The sequence below is a fragment of the Suncus etruscus genome, chromosome 9 (assembly GCF_024139225.1).
Source record: "Suncus etruscus isolate mSunEtr1 chromosome 9, mSunEtr1.pri.cur, whole genome shotgun sequence".
In the NCBI taxonomy this organism is placed as follows: Eukaryota; Metazoa; Chordata; class Mammalia; order Eulipotyphla; family Soricidae; genus Suncus; species Suncus etruscus.
In genome coordinates, this window is record NC_064856.1 from 72835428 (window position 1) to 72858840 (window position 23413).

The 23413-nt window shown below is 33.9% G+C and overlaps 1 protein-coding gene across 1 annotated transcript in view; it reads left to right on the top strand.

Moving 5' to 3' along the window:
- The window catches only part of ANO5 (anoctamin 5), a 78757-nt gene that overhangs the window by 36942 nt on the left and 18402 nt on the right, over positions 1–23413 (top strand). The window contains exons 9-16 of the mRNA XM_049780691.1: positions 10784–10918; positions 11510–11615; positions 11709–11769; positions 14820–14971; positions 17466–17540; positions 19646–19868; positions 21156–21325; positions 22019–22116. Of these exons, the coding sequence (XP_049636648.1) occupies positions 10784–10918; positions 11510–11615; positions 11709–11769; positions 14820–14971; positions 17466–17540; positions 19646–19868; positions 21156–21325; positions 22019–22116 (1020 nt within the window). The remainder of the gene's footprint in view (positions 1–10783; positions 10919–11509; positions 11616–11708; positions 11770–14819; positions 14972–17465; positions 17541–19645; positions 19869–21155; positions 21326–22018; positions 22117–23413) is intronic.

Consider the following 23413-nt stretch of genomic DNA (forward strand, 5'->3'; position numbering starts at 1 on the left):
ATCATTTACATAAGATTCTTCCCTCAGAAGCATTGTTTCTCTGTGGCTGCCACTTCTTTATTGCCAATTCTCCATACTTCAAATCTCTTCATGCTTGTGTTCAGAACCCTTTTTGTTATTTTTGGGGAGACAGAGTTAATGTGAATTGTAAACCCCACAATGTTCAGTATCATGACACTTTATCCAACCCTCGAGCCTTAATTTTGTCACCTTTTATCTAAAATCTCAGCTTTACTTTATACTTTTTCCTCTAATTTCTGAATCATATTTTTCACTGCTCTTCATCTTCCAGGTTTGTGATAGCAGAATGTAGATAAGATGTTGGATTATTTGATTCATTATTATTGGTTCATTTTTTTTTTAATTTGCAGGTAGTTGAAAGATTATGAGGTTTTTTGTCCTGATGCTGAAGTCTGTAGGTTTTTATCCCACCTTTATTGATTTTGACCTAAGAAAGTATTTGTGAAAATATTTGAACTAAATTAAAATGTCATTGAACAGAGAAATGCACTCCTTATAAATTAATTATAAAATATGTATATTATTTTCATGAGCTTTCATAAAATATCACTATATATTAAGCATCATATCAGGATATAAATGTTATGAATATATTTTAGAAAAAATATATCTTTTTTTTTTTTTTATTTTTTTTTTTTTTTTTTTTTTTTTTGGTTTTTGGGCCACACCCGGTGACGCTCAGGGGTTACTCCTGGCTATGCGCTCAGAAGTCGCTCCTGGCTTGGGGGACCATATGGGACGCCGGGGGATCGAACCGTGGACCGTCCTAGGGTAGCGCAGGTAAGGCAGGCACCTTACCTTTAGCGCCACCGCCCGGCCCCAGAAAAAATATATCTTACCTTGTATTAGATACATGATCTGAAACCCTGGACTCAATCCCTGGCATTATGCAAAATTTTAAGAGTGTAAAAGTAAAAAATATTATTGCTATATTACAAATGGTTTTCAATAAATATATGCACAGTAAATAGAAAATAGTTACTAAAATACCAAGTGATATATCTATCTAAGATAATACCCTCAGATGTTTATGAATCCATTGTAAATAGAATATTCTTTAGATCAAATATTTACATATGTTCAATTGTTTTTAAGCCTATATTCAAGTAATTCTATTACCCTATTAATTATTTGCTTTATATCCTAAATCCTAGTTATACATAATTAGACCTGTTCTCACAAGACATTACAACCTGTATTAATGAATGCCTTCTGTTGGATGATGCATTAGATAATATAGAGCCCCAGATAAATTTAGTCTAGTCAGTAAAAAAAAAAGTCTAGTTAAGTGATTCCATAGTATGCATATAAGGTACATTTCTTTTTCTGAAAATGTTACATTAAAAAGACAAAGCTTTCCTTATATTTGGATCTTTATAGAGATAGAGCATATCATATTATTTTTAAATATAATTTTTAATTTGAACATGGTGGCTTACATATTGTTGACAATAATATTTTAGGTACATATTTACATAAAATCAGGGGGATTCCCATCACCATTTAGTCCTCCCCATACCTCCGTTTTCATCCTACCTCCCAAATCCTCCCCCCTCACCCCCGGGGCTGCTAGAAAATATGGTCCCCTCTGTACCTACTTTACTACTTAGTAGTCTTGCACCTGTTTGGTCTTGTTGCCTCCCTTATTTCCCTCTCTAACTGAGAGGCAGGACTAGATCAAGTTATGTCGTTTTGTTTGAAGAAGAGAAAACTGGGGTAAAAGTCTAATATGCCGAAAATGGGCGGGATCCTTCTAGAGGCTCTCATCACTGGTTTGAGAGACAAAGGACTAAAATAAGGTGTAACACCCCAACAGTACAAAAAGAAGTGTCAAATATCCAGTGAGCACTCCAACAATAACAATGATAAGCACCACAAAAACAGCCATGGTCTTGAGATAAAAAACATGGCAGGGCATATAAAGAAAGAAAAGAAAAGAAGGAAAAAACATAAATGTAAATGGGGACAACTTCAATAACCACACCAAAACAAGGAAATCGACAAGAAGTAGATAGGTAAATAAAAATAAAAAGTAATTAAAAAATGAGTATTTAAAAAATAATATATATAAAAAATGTTTTGTGCTTTTTGCCTTTTTTTCCCTCCTGCAATGGCACAGTAAATACTGGGGTCATTCGAGAAGGAATTCACTTGGCCTAAGAGATATGGGGTTTCTCCACCCTTGGAGTATATTGTCATGGGATTAACTATAGACTCCGTTCAGGTTCATTTATTCTCCCCTTGGTGCTTTCGTGGTGTTTGGAAGGCTTCTGATCCTTCCTGGGTGATAAAATCAGACCTCTGTATATAGAGATCTCAGTATCTGCACAGGTCCAGGAGTGGGATTTATGATGAAGTCTTTCTTTGTCATTCTAGAAGTTCTATTTCCTCAGTGTCATTTTAATCCATCTTCTGTGGTTGGTGGTCTTGGTCTTTGCACTGATCCTAGGATGGAACCTAGGATAGCATCTTTCATTGTGTTTCCAGAAGCCCCATTCCGTTACAATTGTCTCAGCCAGACCTTTGGAACTGGGGTCATGGTTGTTGTGCAGGTCGTAATTCAAAACCTAGACTGGGGCTTTTTTATTGGTCCCAAGATATATACAGTCCAGTCATGGTTCTAGTAGCCAGTCATCTGTAAATTGTGATCTTGGCTTTTGGACCGACCAAAGGGTGACAAGTCTTCTGATTTTGTCTTATCGTTAGCTGGTGAGGTAGGATAACCTGCTCTTAGGTCAAGTTGTTCCCATTTTCCTTGTTGTCAGGATATCATATTAGAGCTGGCACTTGTTGGTGGCCCAGCAGTATTAAGGATGTCCCGGTTGGGATTTGTTTCCTGTAGCTGTTGTGAAGAACTGTGTTGTTTCTATGTCTGGGATCCAGGGTTCAAGGCTGGACAGATGGTGTCTAATCACCTGGGGTCTAAGTTGGGTCCGCATGACATATTTTCAAGGTGGGAGATATCCCTGTATTGTAAAGAAGTATGAGTTCTTACCCCAAGTAGTTAAGAGCTCGTTTTTATATGTAGGATTTCCCCTTTTATTAGTGTGCCTTTGCAGGGAGGAATAGTGCTACATTATATTGTTGGTGCATTTGGGGGTGGACAGAGAGGAAAACAGAAACATTCACACACCAATAAAGATACAAATAGGAATAAAAATTTATGTGCTCACCTATGGCTATGTAGAACAAACATTTTTAAAAAATAATTAAAGTAATTAAAGAAACAAAGTGATGCAAGAGACTACTTTACTTTTGAGAATAAGCAGGTAAGGAGGTGGTGTAATACAGGTCTTATACTTATGTTGAAAGTTTAGGTTTCCCCATTGCTTTGGGGATTTTTTTGTGGTGTGTGGGTTCCCAGGCACCTTTCCATCACAGCCCCTGACCTTCTTGAGATTGGTAAAGATCTGCAGCAGGGAGGTCTTCGAAGAGCTCTTGCATTGGGGATACTTTTAGAGCTAAGTCCGGTTTCAAGTAACAGTCCACGTTAGGGGGAGTTGGTAGGGAGGGCCACGCAGCCTGAGTCCACAGGGGAGTTGGTTGCCTTTTCTTGCAGGGGACAAGGTGTGGGTTTGACTGGGTGTCCCTTCACTTGGGTGCTGGGTACTGGTTCGTTGGGGTAGGAGGTCAGTCTTGATGCCTAATGGATTAAGAACTAAGGGTGAAGAGTTTTAATACAGTGGGAGGTCTGGATGGAATTGAAGGGAGAAGGGATAGTTGGATTTCCAAAGGGGGGAAAGGAGAAAGTATATGGAAGGAGTAGGAAGGAAGAAAAGAGAAAGTACAGCAGAAAGAAAGGGAGAAGAGGAGAGAAAAAAGGAAAAAAGAAGAAAGGTATAGAAAAGAAAATAATAAAAAAGAAAGTAGTGAGAAGAGAGGAGAAAATAGCAAGGGAATGCTAGTGTGCTTGAATGTGTTCGATGAGTAGGACCTGTAGTATAATTCTGTACATCCAGTTGCTGCTTCGGTGGTCTGACTGGTCACGTGCTTCAAATCCTAAAAGAAGGTATAACCTAGAGATAAATGTATGTTAAAGAGTTTTCTTGGGACATTCTCGTAGAGCAAGCTGGGTATGGTATCTCATGTGACTGGGCCCCAAGATGCCATCTTAGTTTGTCCACCCTTTGTATCCAAGAACGCCTGTGGATAGAAAAGCTGAGAGGTTATTTTAAATACAGTAAGATTAAAGCATTAAAACATAGTGTTATGAGATGTTTCCATTGGAGTCAGTGATTTCCTGTGGTGTTCTTTACCTGTGATCCTGTATAAGTACCCTAAGGGATTATTATGGGCCTTTGTATTAGAAGGCTGATTACATACCTGTTCTCTCAACGCTGCTGTTTCTGCTGTTGCTGGTTTCTTTGTGGTATAATGTGTTGTCAAGAGTTTGTGTTGCTCCTTTTTCTTGTATTTTGGATCCTACTCCCAAGTATATGTTGACTATTACAGTGTTTGGAGTTTCTACCCTGTTAAACCCTGTTATTTGGTTGTTGAGTATTAGTTGTCTATAAGGTGTATGTTCTAGGTGCTTCAGAATAGTGCTATCATTCTGTGTTTATCTTTTGTCTTCTGACTTACTTTGTTTAACATAATATGTTCTAGGTCCATCCACATTGCTGCAAAGTCTGTGATTGTATCAATTATGACTGTCATGTAGTATTTCATTGTGTATAGACACCACATCTTAATGATCCATTCATCTGCTCTTGGGCATCGAGGTTGGTTCCAGGACTTGGCTATTATACTGAGTGCTGTGATAAATAGTGTGGTACACACATACTTTGGAATGAATGTCCTTCCAACTTGGGGGTAGATACCTAGGAGATCAATTTCTGAGTCATTGATAATTTTCTATTTTAATAGATTATTTACCTCCTTCCTTAAGTATGTTTCCAGATATTTAAGTTTCTTGGACACAATCATAATTAGAATAATCATTTAACTTATTTCTCTCTAATTTTTTAAAACATATACAAATGCATTTGATTTCTGTGTACTGCTTTTGTACTTTTGTACTTTTCTATATATTTATTACTTCTAGGAATTTTAGTTGAATTCTTAAAGTTTTTATGTAAACGATCATATTATCTGCAAATAATGATAATTTGACTTCCTTTTACCAATATGCATTTCTTTAGTCCCCATTTATTGCACAATTGCTATGATAAAGACTTTTTGTTTTATATATTTTGAAACTGTTGTTATTAGAGGCAGAAATTGTGATCTGGTGAATGTCGTACATTGTATTACTGTAACTCAAGCATGAACAACTTTATCTGTTATAAAAAATAACCTGTTATATGAACAACATTGTATCCATAGTGTTTAAATTTAAAAAATTAATATAAAACAAAGATTTTTAATACATTATTGACTACAAGGAATGATAGTGAAAATCCTGTTTTGTACTTGACCTTAGAGGCAAGACTGAAGTTTTTTCTTATAAAATATGTGATCTGTAATTTTATTAGTATGTTCTTTGCAATATCTACATAAGTTCCTTCAATCACTATTTTGTTGAGGATTATAGCAATACTAATGGATGTTGTGTGCCATCAAATGCTTTCTGTGCATCTATGGAGGTGTTTTTGTCTTTTCACTTAATATTGTATGTCCTGAAATTAATTTGTATGTCTTGAACCATCCTTGTATCTATGGGATGAATCCCACTTATGTCTGATGTATGATGCATATACTATATTCTGTTCAAAAGGATTTTATTTTGGAACTTTGTGTTTATATTTATTAGGAATATTGTCTGATATTTTTATTTAAATAATGTCTGCTCTTGGAATCAAGTAACACTGGTCTCAGAGAAATTTTTCGGATTCCTTTCTTCTACTTTTAGGAGAGCTCGAAATAATCAGGCATGGAATGTAATTTGGGGAGATTTTGAAAATTGCATTCTCAGATTTATTATTAACAAAATTTCTATTCAGATTTTTAATTCTTTCTGACTCTGTTACACGAGTTTGTAAGATTTTTGGAAGTATTCTATTTCATTTAGATTTTCAAAGTTAATGCTGTAAAATTGTTCATAGTAATCTTGTAGTATCTTTTGTATATCTAAGGTGTCTTCTATTACCCCTCCTCTTTCATTTCACCACTATATATCATGTTTTCTCTCTCTTTTGACTTTGTGCTTTAGTCATGTGATTGGCAATCTTATTAAAAACAAAAGTAACAGTCTAACTGATATTGTGTATTGTAAGTTTTATTGCCATAATGTTAATTTTCATTGGGATTTTTGTTTTTTTCATCATACTTACTTGTTTTCCTTTGTTGTTATTTTAGCTTGAGGAATGAGGCTTTACTGCTTTTATTTCTGTTTCCAGATGAATATTTCTGTCTCCTTTTAGTGCAGTTTTTGCTTCATCCAAGAAGTTCTGGAAATTAATTTTTCTATAATATTGACATTTTTTGGTTGTCCAGTAGGATGATGTTCACTTTCCAATGTTTGGGCATTTTTACAAACTTTTAGATGTATTTTTTTTCCAGAATTAGAACTCTATGATCTGAGAGGACATTTGATGAGATTGCTGTTTTCTTAATTTTATTGAGGCATGTTTGTGTTTGAAAATGTTGTCCATTCTTGAGATTAATCTACCAATATTAGAAAACATGTACTCAACTTTTGTGGGATATAGAAATTTTAGATGTCTATTAAACCCATATCTTCTATTTCATATTTTAAATCGTTGTTTTCTTATTGATTATCTACTATCAATCATTGTTTTTTCCGCCCACTGGTGACACTGTGTATTAAAATCACCTACTACTATTGTATTGCTATCAATATTTTTATTAGCCCTGCTAGTTTTCTGAGTATTGATAATCACTATTTTGCATTGGTTAATAAACTTGCTACTGCTCACCATTTACTTCTGGCTCAGTACTCAGAGTTCACAGCTGGTAAGGCTCTGGAGACATATGGGATGCTGGATATGAAGTGCGGTTGAGCCATATATGCAAGGGAAAGGTTACCTGCTGAATGTCTCTTTAGCCTCAGTTAATGAACTTTATGTCTTCTTGTCATATAGGCAGTCTATAATGTCCATTTTTGTCTTTTGTTATCTTTTTTTTTGATTAAAGTTCTTTTGGACAACATAAGTGCATCATTCCTGCTGTTTTATCTCACAATTTGTCTGCACATTTTTTCCATCTTTACTCTTTTTTTAAATATCTTTATTTAAACGCCTTAATTACAAACATGATTGTGCTTTACTTTTAATCATTTTTGACATGAAATTTCAGGCTTGTAAGTCCCTTGTAAGCAGCAGAAAGTTAGGTTAAGTTTTCTGACCCATGCAAGTTCTGTGTTCTTTTGTAGGTAAGTTCAGGCCATTTATATTTAATATAATCATTGAAATAAAGTGGGTTAGTATCATTCTTTTCATAAGGTTCTGTGTGTTTCTGTATTTAGACTTTTCTTCTATCTTTATATATGATATTTAGTGCATTTCAAAGTGCCATTTTAATAATCAACAACTTCTTAAGCTGTTTTTAGTAATATTTTGTATCATTGTATATGAATATTACCTAACTATTCTTTTTTGAATGCCTATTTTATTCACTGCATTGTATGTATTATGTTGTTCCTTCAACACTTAATTAAAAGCATCTGCTTTAATTTTTATGGGGGCTCCCACATAGATATATTTTATATTTGTTCTCAGTACTCTAGGATTAATATCTCTAGCTTTGGCATTTGCCATTTTTACTCTAAGTGATGTATTTTATTTTGGATTTTAGTACTTTCTGTATTTCCTAAATTTCTAAATTTGGGTGTATATGTTGATCTTCACTGGGCAATTTTTCTTTTTGGGGGATGGAGGGCATTGGGAAATACCCAGAGGCATTCAGTGTTACTCCTGGCTCTGTCCTCAGAAATCTCTCAGGCAGGCTCAGAGGACCATATTGGAAGCAAAGAATCAAACCTGCATCCATCCCAGGTTGGCCATGTGCAAGGCAAACACCCTACCACTGTGCTACTGATCTTAACTCATGGAAACTTTTTTGTTATAATTATACTTGGAAAACTTTTCTTATTCTTATTATTCTTGAACTCTATAATTATAATGTTTTTCTTCATAGTATCCCATAGATGTCTGTTTTCTTCAATTTTTTCTTTAGTTTTTCCTATTTTCTTTCCGGATGATTTTATATTCCTGACCTTTTACTTACCAATATCATCTCACTGCTTTTTTCATTTTGCTCTTCTTTTTTGTTTTCTTTTTATTTCTCTTACTATGTTTTCTAAATTGGTTATTTGTTTTGTAATACTCTGATTAATTTTATTTTTATTTATTGTGATTTTCTTTTATTGTTTTATTCAATTAAATTAGCAGTCCTAGTCAATGTGACTGAAATCTTTATTCAGAAAATTAGAGAAATCTTGCTGTCTGTCATTCCTGGGCTTCTGTTATTACCTCAGTATAATGGAGTTCCTCACATTTTTTATTATTTCTGAGTCAATTGATTCCGTAAGTGAGAATCTGAGTAGAGATTATGACAGGCAGTGGTAGGGGGAATATATTTAGTAGGCATTAGGTTTAAGAAAGTCTAGTTTAGGGGCCGGCAAGGTGGCGCTAGAGGTAAGGTGTCTGCCTTGCAAGCGCTAGCCAAGGAAGAACCACAGTTCGATCCCCCGGCATCCCATATGGTTCCCCCCAAGCCAGGGGCAATTTCTGAGCACTTATCCAGGAGTAACCCCTGAGCATCAAATGGGTGTGGACCAAAAAACCAAAAACAAAAAAGAAAAGAAAAAGAAAATCTAGTTTAGGCCATAGGTCCTCATCCTGGGAAGAGTAACAAGATATAACCAGGGTTAATTAGCCTATGGGGAATGGCAGTAGGGACCATCTAGAGAAGTTATGAGCTCTTCTATATGGGCAGACATTTTAACTTCAATTTTTAGCTGATTTGAGTATCCTAAATAAGAGTAAAGAATAATAACAATAGTGTAATATATTGCCAGTAAATACATGAAAGGCAATAAAAGCAGGAAAATGGCAACTTATGTTATTCTAAATGGGTAAAAATTCAAATGCTATAAAAGATTTCTAAAAAGATTTCTAATTCTGAAAACTAGAGAATTGAAGTTCACATAAAAGCTAATATATAATGGGAGAAAAGTAAAAGTAAACCATATTCTTCATGTAAAATCAAATCCATGCCTTTTTCCAACAGAGCTGAGTTCTTTTTGAGTGTATATATATATTACAAGTCAATATATGCCATAGTAGAGTTAAAACTTAATATGAAGTACTATAGAATGCAGGAAAGATAACATCACGATTTGATGAATCAGATGGAGGGTTAAATTGGACTAAAATTTGAAAACCTATATTTTTGAATCAGAGCAAATTATGTTTACTTGAGGGATTTGTTAAAAATAAAATTTTACAAACTGCAGCAAAAATTTGATTTAATATTTAAGTACTTTTAAAATGTTGCTTTGAACTCATTGTAATGCTGGCGCTAAATTGTGTAATTTTTATGTAATTTTTTTGAGTAATCATTTCCATTTTCTTGGTTTGCTAATTAATATTCTATAAATGTCAGCGATGACTTGAGATAGTTCAGGGATTAAGATACAGATTAGCAAGATGTTTGACCTAGTTTCTACTCTATGGATGAAGTTTAACACTGCTTCTGAACCTTCAGTATTGGGTGTAGCTCTGAAAGACCCCCAGTTATCTCTGCACATGACTCTAAAGGCTCATTTAGAACTCCAATGATGGTATAATATTTCTAATAGCAGGTCCCAAACAGTGTCCCTGGGCCCTAAAATTGAAGCATTGGCAAACCAGATTGGAAATGACTGAATGTACTTCCTAGTCTTCATAGAATTTCTTAACAGCATCACCACAAACTAACACAGAATATTAAAGGAAGACAGAAGCTCATATTTACCGATTTGGGTCCTATTATGATCAAAATACTTAACTTTTAGAGAGAGAGCAAAATTCATGCAAATTGAAATATTTTGTTAACAGTTAGAAGTTACATGTAGAATGTTTGGAAATTTATTTCAAGAATATAACTGTGGGGCCTGAGAGATAGCATGGAGGTAAGGCGTTTGGCTTTCATGCAGGAGGTCATCGGTTCGAATCCCAGCGTCCCATATGGTCCCCCGTGCCTGCCAGGAGCGATTTCTGAGCCTGGAGCCAGGAATAATCCCTGAGCACTGCCGGATGTGACCCTAAAACCACAAAAAAAAAAAAGAATATAACTAAATTTTATAAACCTTAAATACAACTTATTTAAATTTAACTTTTGCTCAGTTTCCTAGTTGTTATATATAATATATAGCACATAAAACATACATTATATATACATATATAACATTATAATAAATATAATATAATATAATATAATATAATATAATATAATATAATATAATATAATATAATATAATATACATATTATATTATATATGAGATATTATATAATATATATTTTATATATTACACAATATATATTATATACATGTATAACATAATATATACATATATTTATCATTGTTGAATCTAAAATATTTAATGATCTTGAAATGAAAATTTAGCTAGTTTAATAAAAAAAAGAAAAAAAACAACAAGAAAAATGTAGTGAGTTTAGTCACTGTGGAAAATTTTGCATCTCTGAAAGATTAGAGACAAAATTCAAATATAGGCTAGTTTGGATTCAAAACCAAGATTATCTGGACAGTGTCTTTTTTTTTTCAAACTTCTTATTTTACTTTTACCCTTTTTCATAGGGATTATTATGGAGAAAAAGTTGGCATATATTTTGTCTTTCTTGGATACTACACAAAAATGCTGATCGTTGCTGCTATTGTTGGCCTTTTATTTTTTCTTTATGGCTTAATTTCAGTAAATCAAAATGTAGTCAGGTAAGTGCACTCAATTTTCCCAATAGAAAAAAAGTATTATGAGTATAAGTTGTTCTTAAATTATAAGAACCATATAAGAATAATGTTATAGGAGCCAGAAAGATAGCACGGAGGAAAGGTTTATCCTTGCGTGCAGAAGGTCGGTGGTTCAAATCCCAGCATCCCATATGGTCCCCCAAGCCCGCCAGGAGCAATTTCTGAGGGTAGAGCCAGGAATGACCCCTGAGCTCTGCCAGGTGTGATCCAAAAACAAACAAATAAAGAAAAAGAATAATGTTATACGAATAAATATGAATATTAAATGAAAATGTTAATTCCGAGGCATGTTTTTATGTGAGGATATTTCTGAAAAATATCTAAACATAATATCTGCTGCTCAATTCAAAATTACTAGAAAGACATTTTAAAAGATCAGCTTTACAGAACTTTTACTTAAGCATTATTTGATTTGTTACAGAAATTGCTGCTTCCATATCCTGTGTTCCTTTTATCTTATATGAGAAGTTGTATAGATTATTTTTCTAATAAGAGTAGCATTGTGTTTTCACCTAAACACACACTTTGAAAATAATGGCACTGTTTCCTATGCAGCAATGAAATCTGTGATCCTAACATTGGAGGTCAGATTATCATGTGTCCACTCTGTGATGAACTATGTGAATACTGGAGATTAAATACTACCTGTTTGGCTTCAAAGGTATGATATATATTGTCATATTTTAAGATTTGTGATTTTCTTTTTTCATGTTTCACTTGAAAGTAAGGAGTTTGTGTTTTGTTCTTTTTACAGCTCCATCATTTATTTGATAATGAATCAACAATATTCTTTGCAATATTTATGACAATTTGGGGTGAGTATATAGGCCTATAAACAGTATTTCTCAAAATTGTTACTTTATCCATCTGTATATCATATTTAGATAACATATCTAGTATATCAAAGTTGGTCTTCTTGCCTTTGCTATATGAATTCCAACCATACATTGATTGAAATCTCCATTAGTGGCCTTTAAACATTGGTTCTTGATCTGGTAAGTATCTGCTCATTGTTGTGAAGGATAATGTGATTTTTAAAAATTATGACATTTAATTTATAGTATATCACAACATTATGGCAGAAACAGACAAATTCAATGCATACTTTTGGAAACTATGTTTTAATTACTAAAGGATATTGAACTGTAAGTCGTTGCCATATACCTAATACACAGAAGCTAAACTTTATTCTTTAAAAAATCATGCAAAGCAATGGGGCCGGAGGGAGAGCATGGAGATAGTGTGTTCGCTTTGCATGCAGAAGGATGGGGTTTCGAATCCCGGCATGCCATATGGTCCCCCGAGCCTGCCAGGAGCAATTTCTGAGCATAGAGCCAGCAGTAAGCCCTGAACACTGCCGGGTGTGATCCAAAAACAAAAACAAACAAACAAAAAAAGGGCAAACAAACAAACAACAAAAACCATGTAAAGCAAGACTGACTCTTTAAATGTTTAAATGTTTGGAGGTATAAAAAGTGAGTTCAATGTATTTTCTTAGATTGTAAATTTATATATATGTATATATATATACATACATGATCATATTATCAAAAGTAAACAAAATATTTATCATGATCTTTGCCTATTTTAATGTCTTTTTGGTAAAAACAGAAAAAAAAACCAACTTCAAAAACTCATGAGATTGTACAATAGCACAAACTACCAAATCAATTTGAGAAATAATATACTTGGAGATATTACACTTCCTGATGTATAAATATCTTACAAAGTTTTAGTAATTTGGCCAGTTTGGTAGTAACATAAAGACAAATTAATAAAACAGAATAAAGTTCAGAAATAAATCAATACATGTGGGATTAACTAATATTCAACAACATTCCTCCTAGGAAAAAATATAGGGTAAGAAGTTCTGGCATTGATCTTTAATGACTTTATGGATATGACACCAAATCTCAAGCTTCAAAAACAAAAATTAGGAGAGAAGTGATAGCTTAATTGTAGGGTATTTGCCTTGCATGCTGCCTACCCAGGACAGACCAGATTCAATCCCCAACATTTCATAATGTCCCCCAAGCTTGCCAGGAGCGATTTCTGAGCACAGAGCCAGGAGTAACTCCTTAGTGCCGCTAGGTGTGTTCCCCCCAAAATTATAGAAAGACCTTCATAACCTTCATGTTACATTCGCCTTAATGACTTCTCTACAGAAGATTAAACATTGAAGTTAAAAGCAATACAATCCACAGCAGAAAATATTTGCAAATTAGAAGTCTGAGAACATTTTATCTCCAATAGTGTATAAATACAAATGATAAAAACTAATAAGTTGATTTTCAAAGTGGAGAAATATATTGAGTATACTATTAAAAATCTACAATGGTACTACAATAGAACTGAGGGTTGGATCCTTTACACTTCATCATTACCTGAGCATTGCTTGAAAGCCACACTCCTTCCAAACATGGATTCCAGAGTAACTGGTTAACAACTGATTTGGTCCAAATAGTTTTAGAAACAAAGCAAAGTAAATATATACAAATGCTTAAGAAATATATGAGAAATTCTGGTGTCACTAGTAACCAGATAAGTGTACATTGAAAGTGCCATTGTATTACTTTTAGAAAGACTATTGTAAAGAAGAATAGCCATTGTGGTGAAAAAGTGGAGTAATATAATGAATTTTTGCACATTGTAGTAGGAATGCTAAATGGTGTAGCTAGAAAACAGTACAGAATATGCATGATTCCCTTTTAGTATCTGTTTACAAGCACCTTGCCTAGAAGAAAAAAAATCTGCATGGAGAGAGACTGGAAGGCAGGAGGAAATTGAGGACATTGGTGGACATTGGTGAAGAATGATGGCTGTTAGAACATTGTACAACTAAAATCCAATCCTGTACAACTATGTAACTTGATGATTCAGTAAACTTAGAATGACAAATAAATAAAATATATGGGGGCAGAGGTGTCACTTCATGGCTTGAGGCCCAGGAACCCTAAAGAATAAATTATTCAAAAGAGAACTACTATATGATACAGCACTTCCCTTTCAAAAATCCTGAAACTTCAAAAAATAAATATTTTGTAGATATAGATATTCATTATAACACATCTGAAATAAGCAAGATGGAAAGGAACTAAATGCCCATTGATAAATGAATAAAGTAACTAGCATATTTGAATATATATCTGTAGTATCTGCTATTAGAAATAAATAATATATAATATTTATCCCTAAAACAATATTTTGAAATATGTAACATGTATAAACCTTGAAGACATATTCAATGAATCATGGCAGATAAAGGAAAATATTTCATAATTACAATCTTGAATTTGTATTGTGATTTAAATTTTATCATAAATAATTGTGTACAAACTAGCAATTTTATTATTAAGTATAATAGCTGAACCACCATGAAATCAAAGTGATCATTTAAGAAAAAATACAGGGGCCGGAGAGATAGCATGTAGGTAAGGCTTTTGCCTTTCATGAAGGTCATCTGTTGAAATTCCTGCATCCCATATGGTCCCCCGTGCCTGCCAGGAGCGATTTCTGAGCGTGAAGCCAGGAGAAACCCCTGAGCGCTGCTGGGTGTGACCAAAACAAAACAAAACAAAACAAAACAAAAAGAATGGTGATTGTTCGGGGCCAAAGAGGTGGTGCTAGAGGTAAGGTGTCTGCCTTGCAAGCACTAGCTAAGGAAGGACAACAGTTTAATCCCCCAGGGTCCCATATGGTCCTCCCAAGCCAGGACCAACTTCTGAGAGCTTAGCCAGGAGTAACCCCTGAGCATCAAACGGGTGTGCCCCCCCCCCCAAAAAAAAATAAAAACACAATTATGTTTGAATTCATTTTATTTCTCTGTCTCTAAATTGCACTTGTCTTTTTCATTTTTTTCCTATAGTCACATTGTTTATGAAATTTTGGAGACAACGACAGGCAAGACTAGGATGTGAGTGGGATCTAGTGGATTTTGAAGAGGAACATCAGCAACTTCAGCTGAGACCTGAATATGAAGCTCTGTGTAAAAAAAAGAAAGTAAATTTTATTACTGAGGTACATACGGAAATTAAACTATTCATCATATCTCAATGAAAACATTGTGTTATATTATTTAATATAATTATGTGCAATCTGATTTACTTTTGATATATTCTACAATTTATGTATTTTAGACATAAAATAGAAAACTTAATGAACTCATTTAGTTAAATGAAATGAGAGAGAAATAGGAAATACTCTGATACTGCAGTTTTTCATGTAATATACTGGTATATATGTACATATAAATGATATTGATCAATTTGCATAAAAGTATTTTATACAGCAAGAAGGTTATGGGTTATTTTTGTTACAGTGACTTATATTTTTCATGTCCTTGTATTTTATTATAACTGGATGATTCTTTTACTGTTGAGGAGGGGAGATGCAGGGTCTCTAGATTTTGAGATCTTTATCTAGCAAAGTATGCTACAGCTAACTAATTGAATTTGTGGTAATGTTTTTTTTTAAGTAATAATGAAAGGCAGCTAGCCTTAAAAGGTCAAACTGTTGGTTATATGCTCTTAGAGACTAAATTTCTATGCTGTGTAATCATTGTATTACTGATGTTATTAAAAAGAAAAATAGAATATTTCTAACCCTATCATGTCAGATCTCTCTACTCTGTTCAAAACACTGTTATAATAATACATAAAATTCTATTGACAGTTTAGGTTTTTATTAAATATTTACTAAATTATATTGAAACATGAGCAGAAAAATTGTAATAAAGCTATCAAAGTGAAATATTCAGAACATTGATGAACATATTGAATAGTGGTTTGAAATATTAAGACACATTGTCATAATAATTATATAATGTATATTTTACCTTTTTCATAGTCTGATAAATAAAAGCAAAGCATGTTTGCTGGCTATATCAAATATCAATACCAAAATTATGTGCTGAATTCCTCACCTTTGAAACTGTTGAAAGTTAATGTTTGATTTGCTTACCTAAGATAATTAGGTGATGAAGAGAGAACTTTTGTTAATGTATTGCAGTACTTCTTTGGCTAAGAATTAGAAACTCTCACTTTTCCCAGAGAGATAGCACAGTGACGTTTGCCTTGCAAGCAGCCGATCCAGGACCAAAGGTGGTTGGTTCGAATCCCAGTGTCCCATATGGTGCCCTGTGCCTGCCAGGAGCTATTTCTGAGCAGACAGCCAGGAGTGACCCTTGAGCACTGCCGGGTATGGCCCAAAAACAAAACAAAACAAAACAAAAATAAAAGAAACTCTTACTTTCAAGTGTATATTGGGAGCACACACACGCATGTCTGAGTACACAGATATGTACGAAAATATGCAAACACATAAGAGCTAATACTGAATAATGAACTGATCTGCTTGCGATAGCAGAAAGTCTCTTGTGCACACATTATAAGGCTTTCTTGAGCTTTTGGACAGTCTGTTTTCATATTGAGTTGTTTGCAATTATTTCTTTTAGAAAATGCTTGTATTATAAAATCTTATTTTAGGTAGAATTGAAAATTTTGGATTTGCGATCACAACTAAGTAGCAACTTTATTTTGAAAAATATGTAACTGCCGACTGATATAGCTAAGACTGTCTGTTGACATAACTACTATTTTCCAATAAGGACTATAAAAAGGCATGAAGATGAAAAAGTCTGGGCCACTATTTTTTTTAGAGATGCAAACTCCTATAGGTCATTATTAATAAATTGGTTAGCCTAGACACAAAGCAATGAAGTTTAGCAAACTTCAGTTTAATTCTATTGGAATTTAATTGTAATTTTATTAAAATTAATAAACAAGCCACAGCCTTAAGAATATAATCTTACGGAGCTGGAGCAATAGCACAGCACAGCAGTAGGGTGTTTGCCTTGAGCAGGAATGACCCAGGACTCTCGGGTTCAATCCCGGGATCCCATATGGTCCCCTGAGTCTGCCAGGAACGATTTCTGAGCACAGAGCCAGGAATAATCCTTGAGCACTGCTGGGTGTGATCTCAAAAGAAAACAAACAAAAATAATATACGTTTAATTTTCTGCCTACCAGATAACTAGGGTGAGTATTTTAGGAAGTAGTGTATCCACCATGACACACATGGTAACTTAAGAATCTTGTCTGTGTCTATTTAAATGGAAAGAATGAGGGCAGAGCAATAACGCAATATGCAGATGGAGTATTTCCAGGCCAACTTGGGTTAGATCCTCGGCATCATATTGGTCCCCCCAGGGCAACCAGGAATATAATTTTTTAGTGTAGAGCCAGAAGTAATTTCTGAGCACTGCTGGATGTGACAAAAAAAAAAGAAATGGAAAAAAGAAAGACAAACAATAAAAACAAAGGGAAAAAATGGAAACAAACAAATTAATGGGGAAAATATGAAAGGAAGCATTGGTAGTATAGTCTTTGACTAACTCTAGTGGTCCCATTCTTAAAGTTTTCTACTTTAACTGCTTTGTGATTTTTTGACTACTTCTGGAGTCCCAAACTTGAGTGTAGATTTTTAATTTTCTGTGTTTTCTTCACAATTACAGGAATTGGAGCCTCACATGCCTCTACATAACCGTCTTAAATGGTACTTTTTATCAGGAGCCACAGTGCTATTTTCAGTAAGCATTTATTTAACTATAACAGAATATATTCTTATGAAAGCTATCTCAATATTTTGACTGTTATGAACTTTGATTTGATTCCCCCTTTACCATCTGTCACTATCTTTTATTCCCTTACATTTTAAATAGAATTCTTTTATAAACTTTAATTTGTGGGACTAGAGCAGCAGTACAGCAGGTAGGGTATTTGCCTTGCATGCAGCCAACCCAATTTCTATGCAGCATCCCATATTGTTCCCCGAACAATCCAGGAGTGATTCCTGAGCACAGAAACTGGAGTAACCCCTTAACATTGCCAGGTATAGTCCCACTATAAAATCCCCCACACAAAAGAACCACACCTTCATGTATATAGTTAAATTAAAAATAATAAAAAGAGCTGAGGTAAGAGAGTTAATTTATCTTAAAATATACACCCCAGGGGCTGGAATGGTGGTGCAAGTGGTAAGGCATCTGTGGTTCGATCCCCCAGAGCCTCATATGGTCCCCCAAGCCAGGAGCGATTTCTGAGAGGATCGCCAGGGGGAAACCCTGAGTATCCCCAGGTGTGGCCAAAAACAAAAACAACAACAACAAAACATAAACATCTCTCTCCTAATTGTTCATTGATTAATAACTTAAAACCATAGTACTATAACAATTAGATTGGGGAATGTGTGTGTGTGTGTGTGTGTGTGTGTGTGTGTGATAGTGGTATCTAACTAAGTGTTTAACCACACTTAGTGGAGTTCAGAAGCTATTCTCAGCTCAGTACTGGAGACTATTACCTTCTCTCATGGATCAAACTGGGGGTTGGTCACATGTAAGACACATGCCTAGTTTCAACAATATTTAGATTGCCTATATGCAGGTTAGTTTTAGGAAAATTATAATTTGTCTTTATCTACACCTTATATAAATATATATACACACAACATGAAAATGTATCTGACCAAATAAACATGTATTATTGATGCCCACTTTAAGTCTTGAACACTTTAATTACTACATTTCGTTGTGAGGGAGAGACATTTTCATTGAACTCCCTGTGGATATACTATTTCCACTTTAACTATTTCAATTTGTGATTTTCTGTAGTTCACGTTTAATTTTAGGAAAAGAGGAACTTATGGTCGATGCTCCATAGTTATTGAGGTACAAAAATAAATAGATGATAGCACTGTTCAATCTGACCAGTAACATATGTTCTTGAATGTTTGTTTTTCCCTTTGAAATTTTTTTTTTTCTGAGGGCAGGAGAAGTAATACAGTGAGTAGAGTATTTGCCTTGCATATGGCATACTTGGGTTCAATCCCTGGTATCTTATAAGGTTCCTTGAGCATGCTCAGGAATCACTGAATAAAGAGGCAAGAGTAAGCCTTGAGCACCATGAGTATAATTCCAAAAAAAAACAAACCAAAAGTATTTTCTTTGATGATAAAATGTAGAGTGAAGGAGAGATTTATTGATTTAGGACAAAAAATAAAAAATAAAAAATATTAGTATTGTGATTTCAGAAAGAGAATTATATCTTTTATTTTTAATACTCATTCACTTGAGTACAGTTCTTCAAATTTCTGAATAGAAATACCCCCTCCAATTATGTGTGTGTGTGTGTGTGTGTGTGTGTGTGTGTGTATTTGTAATACAATGCTAGAGTGATATCAAGGTCCATGGGTAAGTTTTTGTTGTTTTTAATTTTCTCAGAAATCTAGACATACATGGGGGTGTAGGGATCTCTGGAATAATCCAGTGGGAGTAATAATAGCCTTGATCTAATTTAGTGTCCTCTGTTTGATCACTTAAGCAAATTTACAAAATGGTGCTGACTAGTTTTGGTTTTTGGTTTTTTTTTTTTTTTTTTTTCAAAAAGGCGATGGGGAGATAGACCAAATTAATTTGGGAAGTCCAGGATAAAGAATGGGTAATGGACTCCTACTTTTGTTTCAGACTTATCTAGCAGCTCCCCTATGCCTTGTTCCTTACCCTTTTACCCTGTCGACATTCATATCCTTCCATCTTGGTGAGAGATGGATTTGAAAAGAATAGTATGTTTCACAGACACATGCATTGCAGAGGGGCAGAGATGAAAGTGAACAATGATTGTTTTTCCCTTTCCTCAGATGTCCCTTATCATTGGGTGTATGGTAGCTGTGATCATATACCGTCTCTCAGTATTTGCTTCATTTGCTTCCTTCATTGAAAGTGAATCATCCTTACATCAAGTGAAAAGTATCATTACACCCCAGATAGCTACATCACTTTCTGGATCATGCTTGAACTTTATTGTCATCTTGATCTTGAATTTCTTTTATGATCAATTTTCTGTCTGGATTACAAATATGGGTAAGCTGATCAATCATTAGCATGTCCAAAAACATGCAGTCAAGGGAAGAAAACTAATAAATAGAAACATCTACTTGTGTGCCAATAGAGTCTGTCTTAACTACCTTCTCTCTTTTCTCCCTACCTACTAGCAAAAGACCTGGACCTTTGGTCTCTGTGCTAAATGGTTACATCTTAAATACCTTGAAATATAAAAGTGTTTGATAAATCTTAATTTCTTTCACAACAGAAGGGAAGTGACAATTTGTAAATGACTCTGAAAATGAAATAGAAAAGTATTTGATAAGCTTTAATTTCTTTCACAACAGGAGGGAAGTGACAATTTGTAAATCACTCGCAAAATAAACATTTTATTTTACTGTAAATTTCATTTGCCACTAGAAGTTTGATAAATATCAACTTATTTTTTTAGTGATACATGCCCAGAAATAGCCGGAAAATTATATGTTCACACAAGGTCTTTATAAGATTCGGACGTTTATTATCATATAACTTCTTGTGTGTTAATAAAACTGGTCCACCAAACCATCTTTTCCTACCTTAATCAACTCTGCAAAGCAGTTACTGTTCTCACAAGTTGCCTCCAAACCTAGAACACACCTACCAGTAAATGGTCATTTTCTTCTCTTCCTTCAAAAATAGTGCATCTTCCTCACCAGGATTCACTTAGGGAGGGATATCAGTCAAAGGGGCTGTTGGGAAAGCAAAAACAGTATGGGATTTGTCAAACTCACTGATAACAACTCTTTATTCTCCAGTGAATGCATTCTTAGAATTTTATCCTAACAAGAATGTGCATTTTTAGGATGTGGCGTAAATTTTAAACTGCTATTAGTTCACAGGAAAAAAAAAACTTTCAGTGTTTATAAAATGCCATGCTATATATTCAGAAGAACATAAGCTTATTTGGTGTTTTGAGAATCTGAATTCCATACTTGGTGTGACCTCAGACTATATTTCACCACTCCGAATGCCTCCTCTATTATCCATTTAGTTGAGCAATACATTTAGTCCTTTATATAAGTAATACGAGGACAGTGGTAGAGGTGCTTTTGAATGACTGTAATAACTTTGTACAGAGGAACTATAAAGGCTAACAACTTTGTTACTTAAACTTTAATAATGTTTTTTAAAAAGTAAGCCTAGAACAAAACCTTTGTAACTTATCAGTTTGTTATGACCAGTGCCATTCTAAATATGACTAAACATCACTTTTTCCAAAATCTACAAAATATAAGGAAAATCAGGAATTTACAGTATTAAAATTTGATATTTTTTACTTACCAGAAATTCCTCGAACTTACCAGGAATATGAGAGCAGTCTTACCTTGAAAATGTTCCTGTTTCAGTTTGTAAATTTTTACTCGTCCTGCTTTTATATAATTATCTTTAAAGGAAAGTTTGTGGGCTATCCTGGAAAATACCAGTACTGGTTTAACACATGGAGAAATGAAGAGGTGAGAAATCCCTTAAGATCTGAAGTTATTGGTTTCAATAATTCAGTTACAACATTAACCAAAAAATCCAGCACTAGCACAAATTTTATCAAATTGAAGTGAAGGGTAAGACATGGACTCTATCCTCATAGTATATAGACCTTAACATCCTGTCATTTGATGAAGACTCTATGTCCTTATGAGTTGTGATAAATTCTTAGGTATTTCCTGCAAAGAATATACAGCTATTGCCTGGAGAGACAGTATAACAGCTAAGAAGGTTACTCTACATGCAGTCGACCTGTATTTGATCCATTGTACCTCACATAACCCCCTGAGTCCTCCAATAAATTACCTGACCTGGGCACAGAGCCAAGAGTAAGCCTTGAGCACAGCCAGTTGTAGGGAAACAATAATGCATGACTAAAGAGACTGGGTGTGTAGCCAAATCAGTAGGAAAAAATAGCAAATTTCAACCCTAATCTAGGTATATGTATTAAAAATTTTTTTAAAAATAAGACCTATTTAATGTAAATTAAAGAGTTCAATGCAGCTAGTATGACACTGACTGGAGATCAATTCTGATACTATTGAACTATTTCTTTTCTATTCTTTTAATATGTGTTCCCACCAAATATATATTTTGTTTTAGTTGGTATGAAAGTCCAGCTTTCACCTATTAATTCTAATTTTTTATCTTCAATTTCTAACTAGTGTGATCCTGGAGGTTGTCAAATAGAATTAACAACTCAGTTACTTATCATAATGACTGGGAAGCAGCTCTTTGGAAATATTAAAGAAGTCTGTTATCCGTATGTATGACTATTATACATTTTAACATTGTGTTTTTTTCTTAAAGTCTTTGAGGTTTTTTTTTGTTGTTGTTGTTCATAGCACTTTTTGTGACACTGAAGGTTTTCTAAACACTTGTTTTTAAGACAATTGTTTTCTAAAACACAGGGGTACACTTGTGGCAGATGGGGTTAAAGCTCATCATAGGAGGAATTAAACCCAGTGATGTGGGACAGTGAAACATTCTTCGATATTTAAGTCACTAAATCTACCAATGAACCACATATGAGACTTCAATTATTAATAGAGGAAAGTTTTGTGTGAACGTTCAAAAGCAATGCCTTACATATACGTACATATGATTAGTCTCTGTGGAGATATTTCTCTTCCTACTATTAACAAATTACAATAACACTCATTTCATATAGCAAAAGCAAGACTTTTAATGAATTCTCAATATATTCCATGATTTCTTTATCATTACACCAATGCAACAATTTTAATTAGTGCAACTTTATAACAAGGCTTGGTGTCTTGTGAGGCAATTTTACTCATGGATTTGTATATCAAAAAAAAATTTTTTTTACTATCCTTGAACTTAGAGACCTTCCCTTATAAAGTTTAGTTCCATTTGGTTAGATTTCACAGGGAAAATAGTCAGTTTTTCTAAATGAACCTCATTACATTTCAATTGTTTCAATGAAGACAATGTTTATATAATGTTAAGTCTTATGATTTATATAACTTTATCATGGACTTCAATGATTTTTATCTAAATATTTCATTTTCTGCATTCAGATATTATTTGTGATGTAGACTCAAATAGTGTTTAGGAGACCCCCAGATTTCACTGGCAAGTCTAGCCCAACCCAATTGCAAGTTCAATAAAAGAGTCAGGGACTGCCTACTGAGATCAGGGGTCTCCAGGGCTGCACCCAGTGATGTTCCCATGTATGTGGTTGTGGGATGTATTCCCTATTGACTATAACACTATCCCCAAGATCTTGGTAGATATTTTAAGTAATATTCAAGGAATTTCTCTTTCTGCTTTTCTGTCACAAATAGCTTTTAATAGATGAATGAAATATATAATTTTTTCACAAAGATTTTATATTTTCTTTCAGAATCTGCTAATGTGGTATGTTATGATGACCTTGCCTTCCTTTGTTCTTTTATCTTCTTTCTTTCTTTTTCTTTCTTTCTTTCTTTCTATCTTTCTTTCTTTCTTTCTTTCTTTCTTTCTTTCTTTCTTTCTTTCTTTCTTTCTTTCTTTCTTTCTTTCTTTCTTTCTTTCTTTCTTTCTTTCTTTCTTTCTTT